At 42.4% G+C, this 26,455-nt stretch overlaps 1 protein-coding gene and 1 pseudogene across 10 annotated transcripts in view; one reads left to right on the top strand and one right to left on the bottom strand.

The window, feature by feature from the left end:
• Jph1 (junctophilin 1) overlaps window positions 1-25,886 on the bottom strand; it is a 102,117-nt gene extending 76,231 nt beyond the window's left edge. For 7 of the 10 annotated variants that reach the window (NM_001106630.2, NM_001436626.1, NM_001436625.1 and 4 more), the window contains exons 1-2: window positions 25,267-25,886; window positions 19,019-19,778 (exon numbers count right to left, since the gene is read on the bottom strand). In NM_001106630.2, the coding sequence (NP_001100100.1) occupies window positions 19,019-19,778; window positions 25,267-25,645 (1,139 nt within the window). In that variant the 5' untranslated portion in view covers window positions 25,646-25,886. The remainder of the gene's footprint in view (window positions 1-19,018; window positions 19,779-25,266) is intronic. The other 3 variants (XR_015619445.1, XR_015619446.1, XM_087547817.1) reach the window with 1 other exon arrangement.
• LOC148005608 (annexin A7 pseudogene) lies at window positions 3,072-3,929 on the top strand (annotated as a pseudogene).
• Window positions 25,887-26,455: the final 569 nt, after the last annotated feature.

Raw genomic sequence — 26,455 nt, 5'->3', positions numbered from 1 at the left:
AGGTATAGCAGTTCTCAGCACAAAGTTTCACTTAGTCTTCACAAGAAATATGCCCCCACCCAGAACTTTATTCAACTATAATTTCCAAATGAAAACAGAGTATACTTTACAGGTAAAGTGTTTTCTTATCCATCCACATTGTGGGATGGTTAAGCCAAATTAATATATTTAAGAAGTCCCTTTTAAACTCAGTGGATTAGAAATAAACTTCCGTATCTTTGGCTAATTCAAAATTCTCATATAGACTAAATATATAAGACATGACTTGCAGGATAACTAATATCTGGACAGTCTGATAAAAATAGTAATATTTTGATTTACTTGTTTATGTTTTGTGAACTTTCTAAAAGACTATTGTTGGACTAGAGAATATCTTAACAATTAATATATTCCTGACAGAAACAATTAGGATGCCTGAAGACCTCTGACCTCTCCTAGAACTTGTCTGTTTCCTTGAAGAGGTGAGGCTGTTCGAGCTGGGACCTGCTAGTATCAGGGAGCTGTGGGAAAATATCTGTTAGTGGCTCTCAAAGCCTATATGGTTCTCTGTCTTCAGCCAGTGAGGAAGGCCAAAAAAAGCAAGCCCTCATGGGTAAGAGAAGAGATGGTGATATGGAAGCCAGATAGATGCTTGGCTTTCCTGGGTTTGCAAGCTGAACCCAAGTGCAGAACTCTGACCTCATTGTTCATACCCCTAACTACACAGTTACCACATGTCAGTCAGGATGTTCTTCAGAAGTTCAACACTGGGCTGTAGGCTTAGGGGGTCTGCATTATCTAGTCAACATTTTCTTCTGCATTTAACTATAAGACAATTACAGTTAAGCATGTCCTTACTCTCTGAAGATAGGCCTTTTGCACGAAGTCAGTGTTAATTTTATTCTTTCAGTCAAAAGATCAGGCAGAGGAAAGGTTTAAACTTAGAGGGTCACTATACTGATTATGCCTTACAGAGAAAGGAAATGCCAATTGGATTAATTTTTAGGTGGGATTATGTTAATAAGTGACATTCACAAGCACAAAGTATGTCCGATCTTGCCTCAGTACACAATTTCCTGTTTCATTATGCCTCACATGCTTCTGCAGACACCTCCACATACTTTCCAAACATGTTTATTATGTCAACCTGAATTCTTGATTTTGATGTTTCATTTCTTTAGGGATCTCTCCAATGTTCCGGCCTCATAGTTCCATTGTTATAGGAGTCTCCTGGTCCCCCAGTCATGTTCCACTATGAATGTCTATGCATCATAAGACGTATTAGTTTGTGTCCTACCGTTCTGCCACCACCTAGAGTGCCACGTGATCCTGATTTCTCAACTTACACCCTTAATACTTTAAATTATTACAACTGGTGCTGACTTTTCCCCTTTGGAATTTCAGGGCTTAGTTCTTTTTGCCTAGACCGATTCATGTCTGGATGACATCTCCCCTGTCCCACAACACCTCATGCTTCCTTCTGTCCAGTGTGCAACCAACTGCACTCAGTCTCCCGAGACACTGCTTTGCTCATGTTACTAGCTTCTTCAGAGCTCGGAGATGGTTTCTGTCTGTGTACTGCATGGTGCCACTATATGCAACTAAGCCCCTCTCATCATCACTAAGCTGTGGTTAACACTGTGGCAGAGCAAAACACAGTATTGGATTACATACGCTGAAGAGGATACAGAATCAAGAAGGGTTTATTATGCTCTTTTTATTTTTTTAAACATTTTTTGCATGTGGGCACATATGTGGTGGTCAGAGAACAACTGTGAGAATTGGTTCTCTCCTTCTACCATGTGGGCTCTGGGAACTGAACTCAGACCATCAGGTTTTGGTAGCAAGCACCTTGAACTGAAAAGCCATCTTGCCAGCTCCCTGGAAGTGCATTCTTGTATGTACACTGTAACTATTCACTTTGCAAGTGAGAATGAAGCTCAAGCCTGAATATTATAGTAAGTCTGTATCCAGTCTTTCTAGTCTATTTTTTTTTATTTCAAATCAAAACATTCTTTTCTGTATACCAACAACAACATTGATTCGCAGAAGCTTTGGAAGTAGTACCACTATTTGCCAAACACTTGGGAACTTTCTATGGTACACTTCCTGGTGGTAGGATGAGAGCAGGAGGAAGGTGTGTTTAGGGGAAACCCTTGTTTCCAGTTGCTATTGGCAGTGAGAGCCACTCTGAAGCATTAACAGAGCGCCAACAGCCCTGTGAATCTAAGACCCAGAGCTGTTTCACAGCTACACTGGTAAGCTCACTGCTTTTGGGTGTGTCCCTTCTCCTTAGGTTAGGAACCATCAAGTACATTACTGCTTCCCTGAAAATGTTGCTCCCTGATCAACTTCTTTTTTTTCTTCTGAGATTGGCTCTCAACAACAGAGTGCAGGCTGTCCTTGAACTCCATGATCCTCCTTCTGCCTCCTGAGTGCTGAGATTACAAGGCTTGTATAAGGCTCTGTCTTGATCAAATTCTTTATGACATCATGTCCAACCAGTTCTACCATGTCCAAGGTATGTTTACTATGTCAGAATCCCCAGGATTCACACCACTTTACTGGCCATTTCTTTGGGGCCAGTGTCAGTCCATCCATGTTCACCAGGATCCTGATATGGTTATCCCTCTTTCTCTGTATATATTCTTGGAGGTCAGGAATCATGTTTCCCTCAGTATCTACATCCAGTGGCTTTATACCCATGGAAGGAGGTGCTTACCTATCAGCAGGATGTGGTAGCTACCAAGGAGTTGGAGGCCACTGTACACATAGAGGTTACCCAGACCCTGGGGGCTATCCTGGAGCCCCATAGTCAGGGGACATACTACCATTTCTTGAAGGCTAAAGCTTTGAGGCCCCACTTGGTGAAGCAGGCTTTTCTAGCCATCTATAGCCGCTTGCACAGTTTTATGGTCAGGAATCAGCCTAGGGCCCAGTACCAGGTGGCTTTCATGGAGGACAGATGCCTTCTCAGTACCTTGGAGGACCTACTCTAGTCAGCTTGTACTCAAGGGACACTCCAACCAATTTCCAACTTTGATGTAATGAGAGCTGTAGAAACTCTCTGAGAAGCAACGAAGGGGATTAGAACAGATGAGAAATTGTGGATGGTCTAGCCATTCCAATGACTACAGGCAACAAATGAAGGCAGCTGTTGAGACCATGTACAGTAGGATTTAAAGATCTCAAGTCAGAGTTGAGTGAAAATAAGGAAGAATCAACTCTTGCCTTGTTTATGCCTTTTACATACTATGCTGACTGGAGTTTACAGGGAGCAGAGACTCAGGAACATGTACTCAAAGATTTTATGCTCAAGAAATCGAGACATTTGAGACATCATTAGAAATGATCACTTAGAGTTTGGACTTTGAGAAGGACGTTAGGTCAGAAACCTCAGAACATGTTGGATGTCTCCTTGGTCCTATTAAGAAACAGAGTACAAACTGCCAGACAGTTCAGGAAAACAGCGTATCTATCAGGCTTGTGAAGAGAGATTAGGAATGGCTGAATCCCACTTTAACATGGTTCTCACACAAGAAGCTTCCTTCAACTGAAAGCCACCATGGAGGCTTATGCCAGGATAGCTAATCAAGGTTGTTAAGCAGTGTGAGCAGAGTTTTCTGGATATGTTCAAAGTGGTTTGAGGGCCATCTTATAGTATATCCTCAACCACCCTACCTTCTCTGCAGACCTCTATTATTCTCTGAAAGGGACTGGCTCCTCCCTGGTCACTACTGTTGTCACTCAAATCGAGATTGACCTTGTTCAGATAAAACAGATGTTCACCCAGATGTATGGGAAGACTCTAAGCACAATGGGTGCAAGTGACATGAGGGGGTTTCTGGGTATTATTGGCCAGTGAGGTGAGAGGAATTTTATTTTTAAATGAATGAAGTTGTTTAGAGGGTATCCTTCTAAGCAATGAGATCTGCATGTAGGCATGTCAACAAAAGCAGCTAACCAGGGTAGGTTTTTACTAAAGACTATGCCAGAGTAGTGTGCTTGGTCTGCATGTGCTATTACTGCCTTATCTAATGCTTTCTTTCTATATCCAACCAGTGTACAAGCCATATCAATGATGTAATAAGTTTGCAGTATTTGTAAAGCTTCATTCTCACTGTTTTTATTTTTATCAAGATTTCAAACTGAATAAAAATCACAGTAATCTCTAAAAATAAGTAACATAATATGGCCTGTTCCCTTTTATCCCACCAACTTTTGACTGAGCATAAATCTGAAATTAGAAAAGTGAAATGTCAAGCTGTTTTACTCTATTTCCTGAGCAATTTCTCTACAAAATGTTAAGTTTGGTTCAAAACCAAAGGAAAGGAGTTTACATTTCAGGAGAGAGTTAGACTTGGATATTTTTAGCAATCTGGTTCATATTACTAATAAAAAGAATCAGAAAGATGACTTGTTTGGTATATTTGAAAGAAGCCTGGGAAGCCTTTTGCTACCCTCACAAGGGCATTAGATCATCAGACACACATCTTAGAGTTGCTTCTGCTTCTAGCTCACAACTTCCAGTCTACATCTGATTACATTGGCTTGCAAGATTTGTGGCTAGCCAAAGAATATTATCTGTTTAAAAAATAGTCACAAGATGTAATATATGAGTAAATAACAAAAGCTAAGTTCCTAGGAACAAAAAAATGAAGCCATATCCATGTTGAAGATTCCACCAGGCTGAGTGGGTGATAATTAGAACTTCATGATTGTAGACTCTAGGAAAACTGTAGATCCAGTATCAAATCATCTCAGGTATCATTAGTCTCTTTATTAGTCATTCCTTGCTTACTTCTGTGTCTGACATAACATCTTTATAACTGTTAAGTAGTTTGACAAGCACTCTAAGCAGGCCATTAGCTTCGACCAAAAGCCAGGAATGTCATCAGACAGCATCTGAGAAGAATGCCATCAGACAGCATCTGAGAAGAATGCCATCAGACAGCATCTGAGAAGAATGCCATCAGACAGCATCTGAGAAGAATGCCATCAGACAGCATCTGAGAAGAACGCCATCAGACAGCATCTGAGAAGAATGCCATCAGACAGCATCTGAGGCCTCGAGCAGCTTGGCTGCCTCCATCTTACCTGTACTTCCTACTGGTGTATCTGGTAAATGCTGTGTGACTAATGCCCTTGTAATTATTAGTTCAGGTAACTGCTTCCATCATAACAGAACACGCCATGTGAGGCAATCTGAACACATATTGTTGGGCTTTAGTCACTCACATTTGGCTCAGAATGATCTGAGGTGAGATCTGTTTTACACTGCAATACTATTGCTCCTGGACAGGCCAGCCTTTGTGAACCTAAAGAGGGATACAACTTCAAGAAAAATCACCAGCCCAATTTTCAAAATTTCAAAGATGTGAAACACCTAGGTCTGATGTTATATTTCTTGGGCCTCAGTCTACATCTATTACACACTTGTTTTGTGATCTTCTAATTCTCCATTTCCTAAAGATGCAGTTATTGTGGGGGGGTCGTGGGGCATGGTTAGACGAGATGATAAATGTCAAGGTTATGACACAGTCCCAGGACCAGGTAATTGATCAAGACCTATTGGGTCTTCATATGGCCAAATGGTATCAGCCAGGATACTATCTGCAGAACAAAGATCATGAGTTAGCACTTCATGAGCATAGAGGACACATTCAGTGTTGTCTGTACTGCCTCATCCGGAAACAGTACCAAAATTAACTTACAAATCAAACAGCTGACTTTGAAATCACTGAATCCAAAGAGAACCCCACTACCCCTCAAAATTCTAACAGATTTTAAATACAATTTAACTCCCTAAACTAGACTATTGATAATTTTGTAAGGCACAGGGGAAATATAGGAATGGGGGTGTTTGAACACCAGAGAACCACAGTGGCAACCAAGGCATTTGCTTCCAAGTATCACATGAAATCCTGCTGTTAAGATTACAATGATCAAGCTCATTTATCTTCAGAGACATTTTTAGTGACAGGCATAGTGGCACACAGTCTTAATCCAGAACTTGGGAGGCAGAAGCACATGAATCTCTGTGAGATCACGGCCAGCCTGGTCTACAGAGTGAGTTCCAGGACAGCCAGGGATACATGGTAGAACCTATCTCAAAAAACAAAAGCGAATGGGGGAGGGGCAGTTATTCAGTTTCTGTACTTAGCTATACTTCATACAGAGCATAACTACAAACTTCTAAGAGAGGATAGGCAAAGAAAGATGGTCCTGAAGTAGAGATATCATGGCCAGAGAAAGCTGAAGAGTCCACAGTCAAGTATATGTGACAAACTTGCTAAGGCTGTGTCAGTTGTCTCCTTGGATGATCCTCCATGGCCCCTGCCAGATACACAATAGTTCTGTGCACTGGACTGCGTGTTTGCTTTTAAGGATATGTTTTATTTCTTACTTACCTCTGTACCCTAAGTGTTTTGTTGGGCAGAGCTTACACTACATAAATGTTTGTTCATGGTATTTCTGTAGCATAATACTTAACAAGGGTGATATTTTGTTTTAGGATGTAGTCAAGAAAAAAAGTCCAATGGCACAGATCTTGCTCACTGAGTACGTCTCCTGAGCACAAATCTCAGAAAGCATAATTCCACAAATTCACACACCTAAATTACATTGTCTTGAAGAAACAGAATTCTAGTCATTTGATGTGAGAATTGTTCCACTTGTCCCTTCTAGAAAGGTATAGCTGGTAACATATGCACAGAATTCCTTTTCCTGCATGACCTATAAAAATCTTGGTTCCTTAAAGTTGGGATCTGAGCTGTGGAAGTAGTGTGTAAATTTCCCCAAGTTCTTCCCCATTAGCACTTAGAAATCTGAGAAGTCTAGTAACAAAGTTGGGCTAGGCCTTGTGGTGAATGTCTGTAATTCTAACCAACACCTGTGCAGACACAGATGGAATGACCTTGCCTTTTATTTCTCTTAAGAATGAATGAAAAAGAAAAAGAAACCCAATATTCTGAGTAAGTACTGCTCTCATCTATCTAGGTATCAGAAACTCATACCTACTCAGCCACTTAAGGTGATCCTGGTACATCTGGGCATGGGCTTTTCTCACCACCCCTTATTGTCCTGCATAGCTCAACTGTGGGCTCTTGTCTTGGGCAGCAGTTAGCAGGTGACTGTGTCATGAATTCCTGGTTCTACTGCCTCTTGCTTAATCTATACTACCAGCACTCAGAGAATGCTTTCTAAATATGATCATGTAATTCTTCTGCTGACCATATACTAATGGTACTCCCTATGTGTATTATAACACCTCAGCTTACTCTCTACATGGCTCCAATAATATTAAATATTTTACCATACACCCAATTAGTGGATTATTGTTTTGTGTACTCTTCTCTGTCACACCACCTTCCAGGAGATATCCACTCATACTGTGAGTTTCAGGCTATATGCCAGCTATGGAAGCATGCCTACAGTCTTATACCAGAATAAAGCTCTTCCCACATGGTTCCTAAATTCATAGCAATAGATCAATTATTCTATAGTTAATATATTTTAAATTTGTCCCAACTAGAGTCCATAAGACTCAGTATTAATTGTACATTTACTTGAAAATTGATAGGTTCAAACAATGATTAAAAATTAATGCAATCCCCATCAAAATACCAATCCAATTCTTCAGAGAGTTAGACAGAACGATTTGCAAATTCATCTGGAATAACAAAAAACCCAGGATACCTAAAACTATCCTCAACAAAAAAGGACTTCTGGGGGAATCACTATCCTTGAACTCAAGCAGTATTACAGAGCAATAGTGATAAAAACTGCATGGTATTGGTACAGAGACAGACAGATAGACCAGTGGAATAGAATTGAAGACCCAAAATGATCCCATACACCTATGGGCACTTGATTTTTGACATAGCCAAAACCATCCAATGGAAAAAAGATAGGATTTTCAGCAAGTGGTGCTGGTTTAACTGGAGGTCAGCATGTAGAAGAATGCAGATCGATCCATGCTTATCACCCTGTACAAAGCTTAATCCAAGTGGATCAAGGACCTCCACATCAAACCAGATACACTCAAACTAATAGAAGAAAAACTAGGGCAGCATCTCGAACACATGGGCACTGGAAAAAATTTCCTGAACAAAACACCAATGGCTTATGCTCTAAGATCAAGAATCGACAAATGGGATCTTATAAAACTGCAAAGCCTCTGTAAGGCAAAGGACACTGTGGTTAGGACAAAACGGCAACCAACAGATTGGGAAAAGATCTTTACCAATCCTACAACTGACAGAGGGCTTATATCCAAAATATACAAAGAACTCAAGAAGTTAGACTGCAGGGAGACAAGTAACCCTATTAAAAAATGGGGTTCAGAGCTAAACAAAGAATTCACAGCTGAGGAATGCCGAATGGCTGAGAAACACCTAAAGAAATGTTCAACATCTGTAGTCATAAGGGAAATGCAAATCCAAACAACCCTGAGATTTCACCTCACACCAGTGAGAATGGCTAAGATCAAAAACTCAGGTGACAGCAGATGCTGGCGAGGATGTGGAAAAAGAGGATCACTCCTCCATTGTTGGTGGGACTGTAGACTGGTACAACCATTCTGGAAATCAGTCTGGAGTTTCCTCAGAAAATTGGATATTGAACTACCTGAGGAACCAGCTATACCTCTCTTGGACATATACCCAAAAGATGCCCCAACATATAACAAAGACACATGCTCCACTATGTTCATAGCAGCCTTATTTATAATAGCCAGAAGCTGGAAAGAACTCAGATGTCCTTCAACAGAGGAATGGGTACAGAAAATGTGGTACATCTACACAACGGAATATTACTCAGCTATCAAAAACAATGACTTTATGAAATTCATAGGCAAATGGGTGGAACTGGAAAATATCATCCTGAGTGAGGTAACCCAATCACAGAAAAACACACATGGTATGCACTCATTGATAAGTGGCTATCAGCCCAAATGCTTGAATTACCCTAGATGCACAGAACACATGAAACTCAAGAAGGATGACCAAAATGCGAATGCTTCATTCCTTCTTTAAAAGGGGAACAAGAATACCCGTGGGAGGGAATAGGGAGGCAAAGTTTAGAACAGAGGCAGAAGGAACACCCACTCAGAGCCTGAGCCACATGTGGTCCATACGTTTACAGCCACCAAACTAGATAAGATGGATGAAGCAAAGAAGTGCAGGCTGATAGGAACCGGATGTAGATCTCTCCCAAGAGACACAGACAGAATACAGCAAATACATAGTCGAATGCCATCATTAAACCACTGAACCCCCATTGAAGGAATCAGAGAAAGGACTGAAAGAGCTTAAAGGGGCTTGAGACCCCATATGAATAACAATGCCAAGTAACCAGAGCTTCCAGGGACTAAGCCACTACCCAGAGACTATACATGTACTGACCCGGGCTCCAACCTCATAGGTAGCAATGAATAGCCTAGTTAGAGCACCAGTGGAAGGAGAAGCCCTTGGTCCTGCCAAGACTCAACTCCCAGTGAAGGTGATTGTTGGGGGGAGGGCGGTAATGGGGGGAGGATGGGGGAGGGGAACAACTATAGAGAAGGGGAGGGGGAAGGTTGGCCAGGGAACCGGAAAAGGGAATAACAATCGAAATGTAAATAAGAAATACCCAAGTTAATAAAGACGAAAAAAAAAGAAATGTAAATAAGAAATACCCAAGTTAATAAAGATGAAAAAATGTTCATATTTCACTAAGAATCAAGTCTTAGGAAATGGACTGGCCAACATGTGTCTTGTGCTGGTTTGTTTTTGTTCCACCAAAACTAGGGTCACCTAAGATATGGTACCCTCACCTGAAGAACTGCTTCCTTCAAACTGGCCTGTGTATATGTTTATGGATGCACTTTCTTGATTAATGATTGACATAGGAAAGCCTAGTCCACCGGGCAGTTAGTCCTGAATTGTATAAAAAAACAGGCTGAGCAAGCTATGGAATTAAAACAGTAAGTAGCACTTCTCCTTGGTCACTTGCCTCTAGGTTCCTGTCCTAACTTCCTCAGATTTGGGAGTTATAAAATGAAATAAACCCTTTTCTTTCCAAGTTGGTTTTGGTCAGTATTGTGTCACAACAACAGAAAACAAACTAGGATGTCTATTTTCTGAGATTCTACATGAAAGTGTTACTGAACATAGTAAGATGCCATAGCTAAGGAAGGAATAAACACCACTCTTCAGTAGTTTCTGTCTTTTTCAGACACATAATGGATCCATCAATTTTCAAGTTACTGTGCTGAGCAGGAACGAGATAGGGAAGATCAGATGGGTTGATATGAAGATGACTAATGCCCACTGCTTGATGTGGCTTCATTCTCATCCGAGCCCTAAATTGCTGGCCTCAGTGGTGTATTCTTCCATGTATTTTGACTAAACAGTGCCTCAAATATATCTCAAATCCTTAATATATAAAAACAAAAGTATGAAATCTTGAAATAAAAGAAACAAATTAATATTTCATACCAGTGCAGCAGTAAAACAATAAAGAAGAATTGTAGCAACTAAAACCAAAATTTGATTAGTTTGACACCATTAAATTTGTAAAACATTTAACCTTAACTCAAGTTGAACTAAAATTAGCAGAAATCAAATGAAAATAATTTGTTAGTCTTTGTAATTGTTTAAAGGGATAGAAAGTGAGTGAATACACGAACACACACACACAATACACACACACACACACACACACACACACACACACACACACACACACACACACTTCAGTTGGCTTTAATACTTCTGGCCCACACAGAACTCGTAAGGAGATTGCCTTCAAAAGAGTACAGCACTTTGAAGCCAATCTTTACTCCTTACAGATTAATTAAATTTCTCAGAAAGCAGATTAGTCTGAATTTAGCATATTAAAGAACAAATGTGAAACACCAACTAAAACAGAAGGTCAAAATTCTGAAAAGCTGATTTTACTCTTAGGAGGCGGTTGTACTAAAGCTGAATGACTTACATAAATACCTTTGGCATTTGCTGGATCCTGTTCCTAAACACAATGTTCATATTTCATCTATAATAAGAAAAGCATCTCAAAGATTTGCAAGGCACTAGTCTTGCGAGTGTCCAGTTTGGTGTCTTGAGTAAAGGGAGATTGGCAGAGTCAGCTTAATCCATAATGGAAAGTTGTGAGTGGGGAGCTTGGGCTGCTGGCAGCTGCTGCTGGGAGGAGTCCACAGCTGTACTCACTTGCACATGTGACTTTGACACTTGCCCACAAGGCAAACAGCTCTGCCTCAGAGCTGAGGTCACAGTATATACAGGACAGAGTTTTGAAGGCTATCACAATTCTGAGGGGCTTCCCAGAGACCATGATAGTTTATACTTTTCATTATAAATGAGGCTATACTTAAATGACATTGCTGCTTTAATTCTTCATATTTAGATATCAGGAATGGTCTAGTTCATACTAAATGAGATAGAATTTGCTGATATTTGTACAATGTAGACTCCAACTGCTACAGTCGAAAGTCAACATATGACCTCAAACTTAGCTAATGACTGCAGTCTTTCAGCTGTCTTTTTCCTGTTCTCAAAGCTATTTCTCACCACACACATCTCTGTGGGATTAAATATTGCCTCAAATGCATTCACACCACATAAAATATCTTCCCTTTGCCTTTTTTGTTTAGTCAAACTGAGAGCCATGTTCATGACTTGGGTTTTAGAAAGAATGACTGCAACAGTCTGGTTAACAGTGTGGCATTGACTGCAGCCCAATGTTAATTTTCACTAAATGTTTATTTGGTTACTTCTATTTCTGTATTGAAATACATGTCTACCTTACTGGCTCAGAGTTTCCTAATAAGCCAAGACACAGGCTTTGAAAGAAGGATCTCCAGAATCAAGACAGGTATTTCTGAGAAAGCCCTCCTAACAGTGTGATCTTGAATTATGTGCAATGGCTGGTTAAATAGTTGTTGAGTGGTATAACATCAAGGCTAAGGGACAGAATTGCCACAGTAGTTTCTCTGTGTCCCTGAGTTATGCCTCCCAGCCCTCTAGCAGCCAAGTCTCACTCCTGGCTTGGGGGCAGAACAGAACTGTCCCTGAGAGGTCATCTTTCTGGGTCCAGCTGTTCTCTTTGCACACACCCACAGTCCTAGGATTCTGGTGACAGCTTCAGGTCCCCGATACAGAGAAGGCCATGTCTGTCATTAAACACTCCATAGACAAGTAAATGGGAAGAAGTTAGGGTCAGCTCCTTTTTTCTTCCCACAGGAATGAGCATTCTTTGGTAAAGAGAACTATATCTTTTAAACTTTTAAACTTGCTGCCTGTGAAAAAGATAATTGTCTGTGGACCATATGTTGACCCCATAAAGAAAAAAAGGCTGGAAGTGAGGTCTTCTTGTGTGTGTGATGCTGAGAATCAAATCCATGGCCTCATGCCTATTAGGCAAGCTCTATATATTGAGCCAGTTCCTCAGCCTCGTGGAGCAGGATGGCATTCATCACTGTGCACACAGGGTCCAGCTTGGCAGAGAATGCATAGCTATACTGGTGTCAAGACCACTGGCAGAATAATAGCCCATGCTCTGTTGAGCAGAAAAACCCTGTGTGTAATCTGTTGAATAGCCTCCTCATTAAGTTAGTTTTGAAGTCACTAGAATTCCTCTTCATGCAAAAACTGCAGTGTTCACACCTAAGAATGAACTAGACCCCCAGTGGAAAAATCATCATCATCATCATCATCAACAACAAAAATCCTACAAAAAGTAGCAGGAAATTGATCTTAAAAATAAGACAAGACAGCGTGTAGTGGCCTGTCAGGCCAAGATTCTGCAGACTGAAACAGGAGGGTTACTAGGTGAGCAAGACAGAGGCAGGGCTATCTCAAAACACTAAGAAATGGAAAGTCCACTAAGATAGCAAAACAACAAAGCAAACAACCAAAATCACATAAAACAACCAACCAGAAAAAAACCAATAATTACCCCTCCCCTGTCCCCCCCCCAAAAAATCCACAAGGGGAATGCAAAATTTTCATTTTGACTCTCAAAAGAGAAAGAATATTCTTCTTCTAATAGAATTTGACAATTTCAGTGTCTTGACACTCCACAACAACTTGGCATAGAACAAGGACCCCACTCACCCACCCACTCCTACCTAATTCCCCTCTTGCAGTAACCTCTCTAACCCAAATAAGCCCGTGCAAAGAAAACACAACTCGATTAGTATGAATACAAGCTGCGTGTGCACCTAGATTGGTCAGATCTACCACTGCACTACTCTATTCCCCAGTTACAAGATCCCTTATGAGTTGTGGTTTCTCCAGGCCATGTGCTTCAGCTTCATTTCCCTTCTACCCCCTTTTCCTCCATCGTCCCCTTCTCTCTTCTCCCTTCTTCTACCTAAAACTTTTCAGCTCCACCTTCCCTTCCCCAGCCCAATCACCTGCTCTAGCCTTTATTTTACAAGTTAAAATGAGAAGAAGGTTCTGATGAAGTCACCTGAGTACATCCTACACAGTCCCTCTTGGGAAAGCAGGATTAGCATCAAAATACAAACAAGACAACTCAACCCCCCATCCCTCCCAAAAAAAAAAACCAGTAGTAATCAGTTTTAGACTCACAGCATACACTGACTGACACACAGCACCTTTGGATTTTAACTTTTTTTTTTTTAATGTATGTTAGTAGACTGTCATTGTCATTAAGACATACCAGAAGAGGGCATCGGATCTCATTACAGATGATTGTGAGTCACCATGTGGTTGCTGGGAATTGAACTCAGGACTTCTGGAAGAGCAGTCAGTGCTCTTACGCCTGAGCTATCTCTCCAGCCCCCCCTTATTTTTAAATTCTTTTATTCATCTTTGGATTTTAATTACCCACAAGTGAAGTGTGAAATAAATGAAGCATTTTTATAAAGGGTTGATTAATCTAGTCAACTTCGTGAATTATGCTCAGATATGACTCAGTTTAAGAAAATGGTTCAGAGAAAGAGGCAGAAACTTTAAAACTTTTTTTAAAAAAGGCAGTTGAATACTCAGGAAGCTTTGACTCAGGAGACAAAAAGCTCTTTTACTGATTCGCTGTATCTTTGGTGTTGCCAATAACACAGAATGAACCAGTGTTCATTCTGTAATGATCACTCTGCATTGAATTGCTGAGGACTGCTAATCTGCAGAGAAATTAGTTTATTATTGGACCAGCTCAACCCCATTGAGAATGAAGACATCTTGTCAACTTACAGCTCTGGCCCCTAGCCATACCCTATGACCCTGATGGTTTCAGTTGGAAACGAGTACCTGTGACACTCAGTTCTATGTTTTCTAATCTTCTTTGTCCATCAGATTATGGCACAGCAAATTATTAGCTCTGCATTTTCTTGCTTCAAACTATAGCTCTAAGTGTTCTATAAGACCATATCAAACCCTGAGTGGTGAGATTTAATTAACTATCCATTATTCCCTGATCAAATCTCATGTTGGGGAAACAAAAGGGATCAGAGCTACTAGTGAAGTCAGCTCCTCCCAATTCACTTGAGGAGAGAGAGAGAGTCAGCACATGCCTGTCATGCAATGACAGCCAAGACTAACATGAGAACTTAATCCATACTGAGGGAGATGGAAGTGGGGTCTTGGGTAATTTCCTTGAAGATTTATACTGACATCTGAGTGAGGACAGCAACACTGACTGGGGGAGGCAGGGCAAGGCCCAAGTAGAGGGGCTTTCTCACTGAAACATACATAGCTGACTCACTCTTAGGAGGAAGGGTAGAACTGTAAAAGTATGGGAAGCAGGCTTTAAAAATCCTACAGAAAAATCCTACAACTGGTGAGTGTGAAATCTGCTCTAGAGTTTTGGAGACAAACACAGCAAGGTGACCTGTGCATGATGTCACCTGAAACCGAGGGCCTCCACACATGCTCTGCTTCCACACTTTCCATAGCTATCCCTGTGACAACACAGCAGAACAGAGTGGTCCTCCTGACTTTCGGTGTTCAGACACTGCTCTGACAGTCACTGGACCTGGTGGTGCTCATGGTCAGGATGTGGTTGATGGTGGCAGTTATCATTCTTGCTGCTCATAATTACCAACAGTCCCATAGTCACCGACATCTCAAGACTAAAACCTGGCTAGCCACCCATCAGTGAGCCTCATTAGATTCAGTGAAACATGCGAGGGCCAAGATAGGTATACAGAATGAGGAATTGTGGGAACTCTCTAATCCACCACCTTCCTGCCTCCTCTTGAGGATATGATAAGCTCACATTCTCTCAGTGGTTTTAAAACCATGGAGTGCTCTCCTGTCCCTCTCACACTCTCCCAGTGTATCATCCCTCTTTTATGAGGACTGCTTTCCAAATCACAAAACTCTGCTTCTGACTGCATTCCTCCTAAATATCAATCATTTCTAAAGAAGTATGGATCTGTAAATGTCACTTCTTACTTGTTCTTTCAACCAAATGCTTTCTTTTCCTTACAATACCTTTCTTTAGCAGCAGAAGCCTCCTTGAACTGCCGTAACAGAGTAAATAGTGACTGAGTAAGAAAAGGGGACAAAAGGAGGATACCAGAAGGAACTGCGGCAGGAAGTGCTAAGAGAATGGTCACTGGGTGTTGGTAGCAGGTCAGTCAGAGGAACAGTAGGGGTCGTGGATAAAGCCTTATCACTATCTCTGAAAGAGGGGAGTGCACTGTATAAGACATCACAACCCTTCAAGCTCTGAGGCTGCTACCTTTACTCTTCTCTATACAGACTGATTTCTGTAATACAGGCCCAATGTTACACAGGATCCAATCTCAGGTATAATGCTCTAACTATTTCGGAGAGTCAAAAGCATGCCGGGCAGGTCAGGTCCCATCAAAGGGTAAACATGGGTGAAGGAAAGATATGGGGCCTAGGTTTGGGCGCTGACATGGTTCTCGATGATTTGAAAGTCTCTGTATGCCCATCTACAGAGCAGGGAGTCTGAGGTCAGTGGTTGGCACGAAAGCTTAGGGATGGATAGGCATGCTTGTGTCTTGAAATAATCACAGCTGCTCTCTATTTAACATTTCGTAAGCAGCCAAGCTTAGACTGTGTTTCTTACTGATGACGAATTTTACCCCAATCAAGACAAGAAGGAAAAAAATGTCACTTTTTAAATACTTTTCAATCAGAGCAGAAACCTGAGGAACTGTTCTATAGGTTAACAAATTATCAACATCCTTTATAGTTTTGACTTCAAATGAAAAAATAAAATAAGCATTTGCTTCTGTGTTTATGTGGGCATGTGTGTGAAAGTCAGAGGACAGCTTGCAGGAGTCAGTTCTTTCCTCCCACCATGTGGGGCTGGAGATCCAGACACTCAGGTTATCAGGCTTAGTGGTTAGTACCTTTACCCACTGGGCTATCTCTCAGGCTCTACTTTTGACTTTTGAAAAGACGAATGTGTTAGTAAGCCAACTATCTATATATTGTCTATCTACTCTCTTTATTATCTACCTATGTCATGAACCTTAAACACAACTATTGCATGGGAAATGTCAGTTCAAACTTAAATATTTCATGGGAAGTGTCAAGCTGCTAGCTACTTTCTCCAAAAATCATGCCCAAAGTCTATATTGATGCATCAAGGCAGGGCACTGAAAAATGAAAGAAGATGTAAAAATTTAGTTGAGTGTTTTTATTTTTAATTTTTTGTCTGATTTGACATATAAATGCCATCTTTATGTTGTGGCAAAACAAAAATAACTCACAGAGCTCCTGTCCTCTTAAATTTTTTTTAGTGTACCGTCCAATACTGTGAGTTACAGGCACATCATGAACTGACACGTTTCATACTTCCTCAACTGCAGATCCATAGGCAGTAACTCCTCGGCTTACCTAGCTCCTGACAGCTCTCATTTTGACCTCTTTGATGGTCTATCTAAGTAGGGTTTGTCCTTCTGCCACTAGGTTATTTCACTTAGCATAATGAATTGAGCATTTTTAAAATACTCAGTGAAATCTCAACTGCTGAAAGTATGATGCCTGGACTACTAACTATGTGATACAATGTTCCCAAAGTGTATGCTACTCTCTCTAAGTCTTTCAGGAGAGAATGTGGCTCTGACTTGGGAAAATATTTTATGATGTCAAGAAAAGCACAGATAGTCTCAGTGTTCAAGCATGCTCACTTCAGTTAGGTGGTCTCCTCTAATACAAACAAATCATAAAACCAACACTTAGAATACATCATTTGCAAGAGTGTCCCCCATAAGTTTACTTCCCATCCACTAAGCCTGAACTTGCCTGCAATGTCACTAACTTGTAAGGGTAGCATGACATGCAAGATTGTAGGAGTGCATGGGGCCAGTTAGAGACAGGGCCTACTGAGCAAAGGGTGCAGTGTCAGCTCCAAAAGGGAGCTGAGGGCCAGCAAGACTACATGAGCCAAGCACCCTGAACTGCACACAGATCTAGTGCTTAGCAAAGAAAACTGTTATACCAGAGGCTGCTCAGGAAAGACGGCAGCAGAAATCCTGTATGGAAGTTTCAGTTGAGGAAAACCATGAGGGCTAAAAGTCTCCATTTCACTTTCTGATTAGTGTTTCAGAAACAACAGTACTCCTATATCAGGAGCATTCAAAACAAAACAAAACAAAACAAATGGAGAGTTCTGAAAGTATTACATTGAACTGTCATGAAGCTAACATATTTTTTTTTAGCGTAAAAAGTTCAAATACTGGGGTTGGAGAGGTGGTTTAGTGGTTAGAGCATGTGCTACTCTTATAGAGGACCAGAGTTTGGTTTCCAGCACCCACACAGTAGCTCACACTTGCTTATTGCTCCAGTTTCAGGGCTCCACACCTCTTCTGACCTTAAGGGGACTCTAATGGTACACATACCCCCATGCAGGCACATATGCATAAATAAAGCTTTGAAGAAAGCTCAAGTACTCTAAGTTTCCTAAGGTCGAATCGGAAGGGGTAGGATTACTCAGTGCATCTCAGCACATAGTATTGATTCAGTAAAGACCCTGAAGATGTGCTGACATTGGGTGCTTTCGGAGGAAGCTTTAAGACAGATGAGTATTACTGAGGCAGAAACAGGACTTTAAATATTCTATGCCAATTTTACAACCAAAGCGACACACAACAGTGGCCAGTTTTAACCCGTGAAACTAAAAACTCCAAGCAAAACCATCCCTTTTTTTCCCTGTCTAACTGAGAGTAGCTATCCTTAATAAACCTCTACCCTACCAGGTGCTCAGTCCCCTGTGCCAAGCTGCCAAGTCTGGTTTCTAGAGTGAAACTCACCCGGGCCCATATGCACCTCTTTGTCAATCTCCTCCCGACCCGTTTTCTCCTGCTTATGCCAGTCCTCCTCTCACCTGCTCTACTTTCTTCCAACCCTGGCACAGTAAGAAGTCCATCTGTCCATGTCAAGTTCTCTCCAGCCTTTTCCTTTTAATACGCCAGTGATCTAATCTTTCTTGCACTGACTGGGACAAGCCTTCATAGCCTTGGTCTCCTGGTCTGTTCTGGAGAAGAAACTCTGGCTTTTGACACGCGAATTGTCACTATCTGTGTTTGCCTCACCTAGACCCCCTAGTAGCTTCCTCAGAGCTGATTTCACCTAGAAAGCCTCAGTGAACAGAATTCTTATTTCATAAATTAGAATAATTTTATTGGAGAGTTGTAAATATGTTCAACTTAATATCATTATAAAGATATATAATCTATATTGCAGGTATGTTTGTACATAAACAGATATTTTCTTTTAATACACACAAAGCAGTGAGTATTTCAGAGGTCCCTTTAAATATATTAACTTTCTAGACTTAAAAGGATGTGTGGATGAATTCCATCAGATTGCTAAATGTTAGGGACATAATTTAGAAGAGGAAAGGTGTCCCACGTGCCTTCAACAGTTTTTGAAAATGTTTTTTTCTCAGAGTCACCCCCCCCCCGCTCCTCCCCCCACCCTCCAAGTGTACTAGGAACCTATTTGGTGAGGTCATCAGCAGACAGACAGAAAGTGCAGTGTTTTGAAAACCCTCCATCCCTATCTTATGACAAACTACACACTCTGTATTTACATACCTTGAGTTTGCTATTTCCACTTTGGTTCTGGCCATGGCCGCTGCCCTTTGTGCACCTTCAATGGCTCTATCCACCTTCTCCCTAGTTTTTGTATTTCTTATTGGTATAAGCTGCTTCCTTATTCCACGGACCAGGATATTATTTTTGTATTTCCCCTCTTCCTTAGAGCCGTCGGGAAACACAGTGCAGCCGTACCCATGCCTCTTGTTATTGGCCCACTCGCCTTCGTACTTCATGCCGTTGGAGCGTTCGCTGATGCCGAAGCCATTGCGCTTATCGTTTTTCCACTCGCCCATGTAGGTTTCCGTGGTGGTGGCATCCACATGATCTTCCACAGGGCAAAAGTCACAGTCCACGTCACCGAAGCTGATGGTGGAGTTGGCATCGCTAGAACTGATTCTGCTCATGGCTGCATCACTGCGGACCGAGCTGCGCTTGCTGGAGATGGAAGACTTGGATTCGGACTTGCGGAGTTTCATGCTGCCGAGAAGAGAGCCCCGACGGAAGAGGCCACTCTTCTTCTTGCCCAGCTCTGTGTCCGCATGGAAGTTGAGCACGAAGCCACCTCTTGTGCCGGCCGGGTTATCTGCAGCTGCGGCTGCAGCTTCATGCAGCACGCTGCCATTGCTCTGCTCACTGCGCAGTGAGGCCAGGGAGGTGCGCAGCGGGGAGCGGATCACCGTGGCCATGCCATAGGGCACACTCTGGCGTACACCGTAGCCATGCCGCATGCCTCCAGCCCACTGGCCCTGGTAGGTACCTTCGAGAAAGCAGATCAGCATAGTGTGAGTCTTCAGGGACCACATTTGCATACTGAGAGTATAGTACCCTGGGCAAGAAGGGCCAGGGTCAAATTTAACACACTTCATTGGACAACTGTGGTAATGCTTTTTCATTCACTTCGGAGTGGCTACCTGTTGACTTTGACTTTCATGGCTTTAATGCATAAATTTTCCTGATAGTCAGACTTCTGGTTTATGTTTAAATGTTTTATGAATGATAGGCATGTATAGGAACCCCTGTTTGGTGTGTGTTTCTCTGGGGATTAAACCTAGGACCTGATACACACTAGACTAATGTTCCATCAGCCAGCTACACCCTCAGAACTGTGAACCATTTGTTTTTCTAATACAAAGGGAGTGATCATTAATAATAATCTTTTCCTGCCTGAAGGCATCAAAGTAAAGCAGTGCCACGGCAGGAAAAAAAATTCAATTCTAGTCATGGTTTCAAATATTTAGCTGAAAAACATGGCTTTTAGGTCTATGCCCAGGTACAACATTCTAAAAAGCACACAGGTTTAACCTTAGTGACAGTGATCGGAATATTTGGGGCGTGGTTCTCCAACAAGCTGTCCTGGCTTTTCCTACACTCAGGCAACGAGCTGCTGAATATGCTGAGGATGGGTGGGGTTGGGCTAGAGATGGAGCACGCACAGTACCATATTGCTTGCTACATCTGGTTTCTCCCAGACATTGTTTTTATGGGTCTCCCTTGTCTCTGCCAAAGCTTTGAGTTCACCATACTAGAAGTATCTGAGGGCAGGAACTTACTCTCAAAAGAGGATAATGTCTCAGACTCAGGGCTTATGTGTTCTGTGGTCTCTGGCTGTCTGAAGATGGTGTTTAAAGAGCTTTAAAGAACTGACAGGGTGGAAGAAGCACCTTCAAATCTCAGAGGAATACTCAGCAGTGTCCATTAAAATTCTGTTGACCCAGATCACTTTTTCTATGAATATTATACTTTTTAGGAATAAGATGAACTCTATAAATGGTTTCAGTGAGTTCTTCTACTAAATAACCAAAGATAAGTTTAAAAAAAGGAAAACAACCTGGTAGAGGTTTTTAAATTCCCTTTGGAAGCAATGAAGGCTAAACTAAGGAGCTTAGAATTTTCAAAGTGAAGGCCATTTCCTCCAATTAAAGGTACGTTTTGCATCCTAGTATGCTTTCGGAAGAGCTATCTGGAAAAAAAAAGTTTAAATGTAATTACTTTGGTGTTATTCCTAACAATTCCAATGTCAAAGGAAAGAAATCATGATTAAAGTCTGCGCTGACCTTGTTCTTTGGTTATATGTTGTACTTTACATCACCTTGCAGATTCTAGTGACTGGGGTACATGTATTCTTAATATGACGAGAGACAATGCTGTCGGGTTCTGTTACTTCTGAAGATGGTTCTTAACATGTAGTGCAGGCTGGCCTGGAACTCTCAGGCTTCCTGCCTTAGCCTCCGGAAGGCAGAGATGAGAAGCACCCATCACCATGCCTGCCCGAGGTTTTATGTCACTGTATAAATAGGAACTGTTCCTAAGTCAATTTCAAGACCCCCTTTTCTTTCTTCTTATGCTGACATATCTACATTATATAAAGTGCCAATAACAGAGCAACAGTTAAGTACTAAGAGATCTGGCACCATGACTGACACAGCCTGCCTGAGTAGACCTGGAGTCTTAACTTCATGCCTATAAATTTCCAAAAAGGGTAGGCACAATTCTCAAAACAGGGTAAGAGTGTAGGAGTATATGCCTGCAATTCCAGCACTTGGAAGGCTAAGGCACCAGGCTCCTGTGTTTAGGTCAGTCTGGGCTACTCAGCTGGACCCTATTTTAGAAAAAAAAATGTTAGTAGGATTTTTCCCCCATGATAATAAGCTTCCTACTGAATAACAGGTATCTCCAAACATGGCTGCCTCAATAGGAAAAATCAATGAATTTGTACAAACTTTCAACTTTGACTTTTCCTAGGTGAACTGTAAATAGTAGGATAAAAGTTATATAACCTTATATACACACTAAAACCACTGTATTTAATATTTCATTTTGTTCAAATGTCATATTCCTATCATCCTAACTTTTCTACAGAATGATTTTGCTAAAATAATTTGTAAGAGATGCTACGTGGCAAAAATAGTTATGCTTTTAAAACACTACCATAACATCTTAGCAACAGTGATGGAAAATTAATGGCCACTTTCCTCCAAAGGACATCTCCAAAGTCAAGCCTGGATTTACTTCCCCAAAAATTGCTTGAACACTCAGGCCAATTAAAGTACAGCAAGCATTAGAAAGTTTAAATATCCTTGGAACTATCAAATAGAACAGAGGCAGGGAACAAAGGTATCAGTGACCTTCCCTTTTGGGTGGTTATAATATCACAGTATTGGAGAGAATCTCTCCAGAACATGCACAGCACCACTAGAAACTAGTTTGTTCAAAATCTAAGCAGTTGGTCTGATATTTTAGAGGCTTGGTTTAGTCAAGGAACCTAGAAAACAAGACCTACTTCTCTATAAAGCAAGTGGTGTCCAAGCTCTTTTGTCCAAAGGGAGTTGTGACTTACTATTCTCTGTTCCTAATTCACACAGGGCATGTTTAACACACAAACAAATGCGTTTTGTTGTTGTTTTTTCTTTCTTTCTTTTTGTTTTTTAGATCTGTCCATCTTAACTGCACAATATTGTCAAGAATAGCTTCCGGATCAGAATGAATTTTAGTCAAATTTCAACTACTGTGTGCCAAACTTAAGCATATGTTTCAAATGGTTATATGAAACTATAAATCTAGTTTGAAAAACAATGGCTGGGACTGAAGATGTAGCTCTCTTGGTAGAGTGCTTTCCTGGCATTAGTAAAGCCTTGGAATCCATCTCTACCTGGTCCTGGTCCATAAGTCTGGTCCTGGAAAGGCAGAGGCAGAATGCTTATAGTTCAAAGTCATACCCAGCTTAAAGCTAGCATGGGCTACAGCGACCCTGTCTCAAATACATATATAGCACAGTGGGTCTTCCTAGATATCTTCCATAGCTTTATAGTAGGTTTATAAAAAAGCATAACAGATCAGAATTTGCACAAAAGAATCTGAGCATATGGACTTGGATTTCCTGAATATGATGCAGTTAGCTCTTAATATTTAGGGAGTTTCTATTTCCGTGACACTTTACAAAGAAACCTCTAGTGAGATAAAGTGAGAGTTCTCACATGGAATTATGTCTTCCTTCTCTACTGTCACTAGAAATACATGGGGATCGAGGCAGAATTAAGCTAATTCAGGAATAGAGAAGCTGGTGTTCCTAGTTGGACTAAAACCTCTGAATGAATTAACTTGTATCAGTATAGATCTGTTTAGGCCTTTTTTTTTTTTAATTGTGGAATTTCTGATAAAATGTGTTAACATGAGAAAAACCAGGAAACTAACCAGCACAGAGTAGGCATTCAAAAGTGACTTACATGTTTAACATTTTTTTTTTCTGATTATAGCACATGAGGTTTTGTTTGTTTGTTTGGTAGAAAAAGAAAACCATGAGCTGTGATGATGTCAAATTCTGTCTTTTTAAATTTTCAAAGTTGGTTGAAAACAGAAGGCAGATTATTCACAGTTATTTGCAGATGTATTTGGCCTTGTACAAACAGAGACACATCAGTTTTACTGTGTTATGTTTTGATTACTAAGCATAACAAATACCCCAAATCGCCAGGTTTCATTTAATGAGTTTTAACTTTTAAAAGACTATTTGAAATTAAATTATAATAAAATAAGCCTATTTTATAATCTTTAAAATAAGGGCTATAAAATGATAACATTAAAAGGAAACAAAATTTCTACTGAACTCAATATTTTGTTTTTGTTTGTAAGATTTTATTTATCCACTTAATGTATATGAATACACTGTTGTTCTCTTCAGACACATCAGAAGAGGGCATGAAATCATATTACAGATGGTTGTGAACCACTATGTGGTTGCTGGGAATTGAACTCAGGACCTCTGGAAGAGCAGTCAGTGCTCTTAACCACTGAGCCATCTTGCCAGTCCCTCAGCATTTTTGTTTTGTTTTGTTTTGTTTTTTGTTATACCAGAGCTAGAGCTTTCAAAAAACAATATTTATAAGGCTGTCAACCACGGCATTTTATTCTAGTTCTGAACAGTAAAGGGCCCCTGTGAAACTACCAAAGTACTCAGGGCTCAGCCCAACTAAGTCACCTTTCCCCGCTTAATCCATGAGAACCATATCCTTATTTATACTGTAGGGCGAAATGATGTTTAAAAAAAAAAAAAAAAAGCAAATCCTACCATTCTGCTGTTTTGCATTTGAAACACAGCCCAAGTGTTCTGAGCAAGTGAAGTGTACAAATTGTATAAGCTTTTATATAAGCAATAGCATAACGGAATTTCAGTGGGCTGGAGAAACTTTTAATTGGATCCCTTTCATATCCTCCACCTCTGAAGCAGCTTAATTCCAAAAGGTGACATCGCCTCCTACAAACCTTTTCAATTAAATATGACTATGTTTATTATCAGAAAATAGACTTTGCCTAAACATAAGCCCTACTTGTCTCAATCAAGCTTTGACACCTGTTTCACTAATGTATGCTTTCCTAGTGAAAAAAAAAATGAACCCACTCCTATAATATACCGAAATTACAAGGCAAACATAGTTAAATCGCACACAGGCTTACTGTTTAGGCCACACGCCTTAATGTATATCAAGGATATAGCATACTCTTTAACTTTTTAAAAATTTTTAATGGAAACTCAGTCGATTTTTCCTAAAGCATTTTTCTAAGATCTCCAGGTCAGCAAAGATTACAGTTCTGCTGATTCAAAAGTACTTTAAGGAGTCAAGTGAAAGTTAGGAGAAAATTAGGAATGCCACTTGCTGTGGGCCATCACTCTGCTGCCTGTAACTAGGACTCTAGAAAATATACCCTCAATAGGGTCCAATTCCCCAACATCCTACTTATGGGGTTCTGGCTTCTATCTTTAGGCTAACTGGAGGACCAGAAGCGAAATACGAGACCCTACGTGAAACCAAACCGCGAGGCAGTCAGCACCGACCGGCAGCCACCCAGCCCAAGGCGTCCCTCTAACTCCACGGGGGTGGCGATTTCAAACTCGGCCCGGAGAGGGAGGGATCAGGAACGTAATGTGAAGGGATCAAGTGACAGCCGCCTCTCCCCTGCCCAGCCCTCCCTGGGGCAGCACGGCTCTGACCCCCGCCCCGTACCTGCTCGCCTAACTCCCCGGGTATGGCCAACCCACCCGCCCGCTCCGGGAACCGCTGACTCTTGCGACCCAGTTGCGAACCCAAGCGGTCTTCCCGGGGATGGGGAGGAGGGCTAGAGGGAGGGTAGACTCCCCAGGTGTTTTGGCGGGTTTCCGGACACGTGCGCCTCGCGTCCTTCCCCAAGTCCCCGCAGCCCGGGAAGAGCCCACCGTGCCAGTCCGCGGAGACGCCCGCGACGCCGCTCACCTCCATCCCCGTAGGTCTCCACGCCGTACCCGTCCTGCAGCCCGTTACTCCAGGTCCCCTCGTAGCGGGCGGGGGTGCACAGGCTCTGTCGGACCCCGTAGCGCCCCTTGAAACCATGTGACCACTCCCCCCGGTACATCCACTTGCCCTTCGTCTCCACCCCCAGCCCATGCCGCTTGCCCTGCGCCCAATAGCCCTGGTAGGTGTTGCCGCTGGGCCAGGTGTAGCCTCCAACCACCTCGAAGCCGTGCGACCAGGAGCCAGAGTACTCGCCCTGGCCCTTGGGCCCCGTGCAGATGCCATGCCCGTGCGCCTTGCCCTCCTCCCAGCCGCCGCAGTAGGTGCCGCCATCGTCGAAGTCGAACCTTCCGCCCGTCATTCGGGGGACAGCCCCTGCGCGCTCCCCGCGGGGGCACGTACGCGGGCAGAGCTGGGCACTGCAGGGTGTAGCTCGTGGGTGGGGACCCAGCGGGCGAGCTCACGACTGCGCCCCGGGCAGCTCGCACCGCCGATCGGCTCCAGTCCGACGCTGCCCCCGTCCTCCCCTCCTCTCTCGCGGTCGCCACCACCTCCTCTCTCCCTCCTCCGCCGCCGCCCGGGCCAGCGCCGCGAGAGAGGACAGCCCAGTCTCCGGAGCAGACCTTCAGCTGCTCCCACCCACCCACGTGAGCCGGGCGCCGCCCCGCGCCCGCCCCTAGTCCCCTCCCTGGGCGCCGAGGCCCAGCCCCGCGACGCGCCTGCCCACCGGGAGCCGGGCTTCCCTCTTGCTGCTTGGCGCGCGAGCTCTGGACGCACGTGTGTCCGCGCAGTGCGCTGTGTCTGTGAGGGCCAGTGTACTCTGAGACGTGCGACCGTCAAGGCTGCGGATGAAGCTGCAGCTGCCAGTGTTGAGGTCAGGCTCTCCTCTGCAGGAACCTCCAGCGTTTAGGCTTTTCAATTGTGTTTGATCTTCTACAAGTGAGGTCACGAGTGTGATGGGGTAAAAACTCACGTGTGTGTGGTGATGGGAGGGTGGTGGTGGTGGTGGTGGTGGTGGTGGTGGTGGTGGTGGTGGTGGTGGTGGTGGTGGTGGTGGTGGTGGTGGTGATGTGTTGTCTACATGGGGTTTGTAATTGCATTTTTTCCAGCATTCCAACTTGTGCTCTGGTGGATTTGCCATGCGCAGCTGTCATCATGAATTAATATGCTC

The sequence above is a fragment of the Rattus norvegicus genome, chromosome 5 (genome assembly GCF_021556685.1).
Source record: "Rattus norvegicus strain SHRSP/BbbUtx chromosome 5, alternate assembly SHRSP_T2T, whole genome shotgun sequence".
NCBI lineage: Eukaryota > Metazoa > Chordata > Mammalia > Rodentia > Muridae > Rattus > Rattus norvegicus.
This window is presented reverse-complemented; position numbering and strand designations above follow the sequence as displayed.